This window comes from Pyxicephalus adspersus, chromosome 6, assembly GCF_032062135.1.
Source record: "Pyxicephalus adspersus chromosome 6, UCB_Pads_2.0, whole genome shotgun sequence".
Lineage (NCBI taxonomy): Eukaryota > Metazoa > Chordata > Amphibia > Anura > Pyxicephalidae > Pyxicephalus > Pyxicephalus adspersus.
The window spans coordinates 68,689,053-68,689,618 of record NC_092863.1 but is presented as its reverse complement, the minus strand read 5'-3'; the positions used below and the strand labels follow the sequence as shown (position 1 = coordinate 68,689,618).

At 32.0% G+C, this 566-nt stretch overlaps 1 protein-coding gene across 1 annotated transcript in view; it reads right to left on the bottom strand.

Moving 5' to 3' along the window:
* Window positions 1–422: 422 nt before the first annotated feature.
* LOC140332758 (uncharacterized) overlaps window positions 423–566 on the bottom strand; it is an 8,519-nt gene continuing 8,375 nt past the window's right edge. The window contains exon 4 of the mRNA XM_072413952.1: window positions 423–515. Within this exon, the coding sequence (XP_072270053.1) occupies window positions 423–515 (93 nt within the window). The remainder of the gene's footprint in view (window positions 516–566) is intronic.

Sequence of the window (566 nt, the reverse complement as noted above, 5' to 3'; positions counted from 1 at the left end):
GTGTGGTCAGTAATATGTTTTTATATAGACATGTTTCTGGATCATGTATGTCTAGGTACTTGTTTCTAGAATCCAGATAACTGGCAGTTATTTAAATAATTACTGTCACATATACAGATAAGTAGAAGGTATAGCTGCAGCAGATTTTATTGTTTTTCCTTTAAGCACCACTGCTGCCACCAGCAATTTGGGCTTTGTAAAAAGTCATCTGAAGTATCAGTTAGGTGCAAAGGTGAAACTTTTTACAGTATATAAAATTGAGGTACAGCACCAGCTGGATAAAAATATTTTCTGCTCTCCCCATCACTAGAATACAATAATGTAAGTACACATTATTCATAAAGGATTCATAAAATAAATGTAAATGTAGCTCAAACACTTTTGCTTTGGTAACATTAATTTTGAATAATGCAGTTTCTCTTTTACATTACAATAGCAAAGGTCTCAATGAAGTGAACCTGCTGTTTCTGGAGATAATAATATTGTGCAAAGTTGGCTTTTGTTAAGCCTGAACTCTGGGGAGATATAAAAAAAACTAAATTAGGAATTAATTAAAAAAATAATCC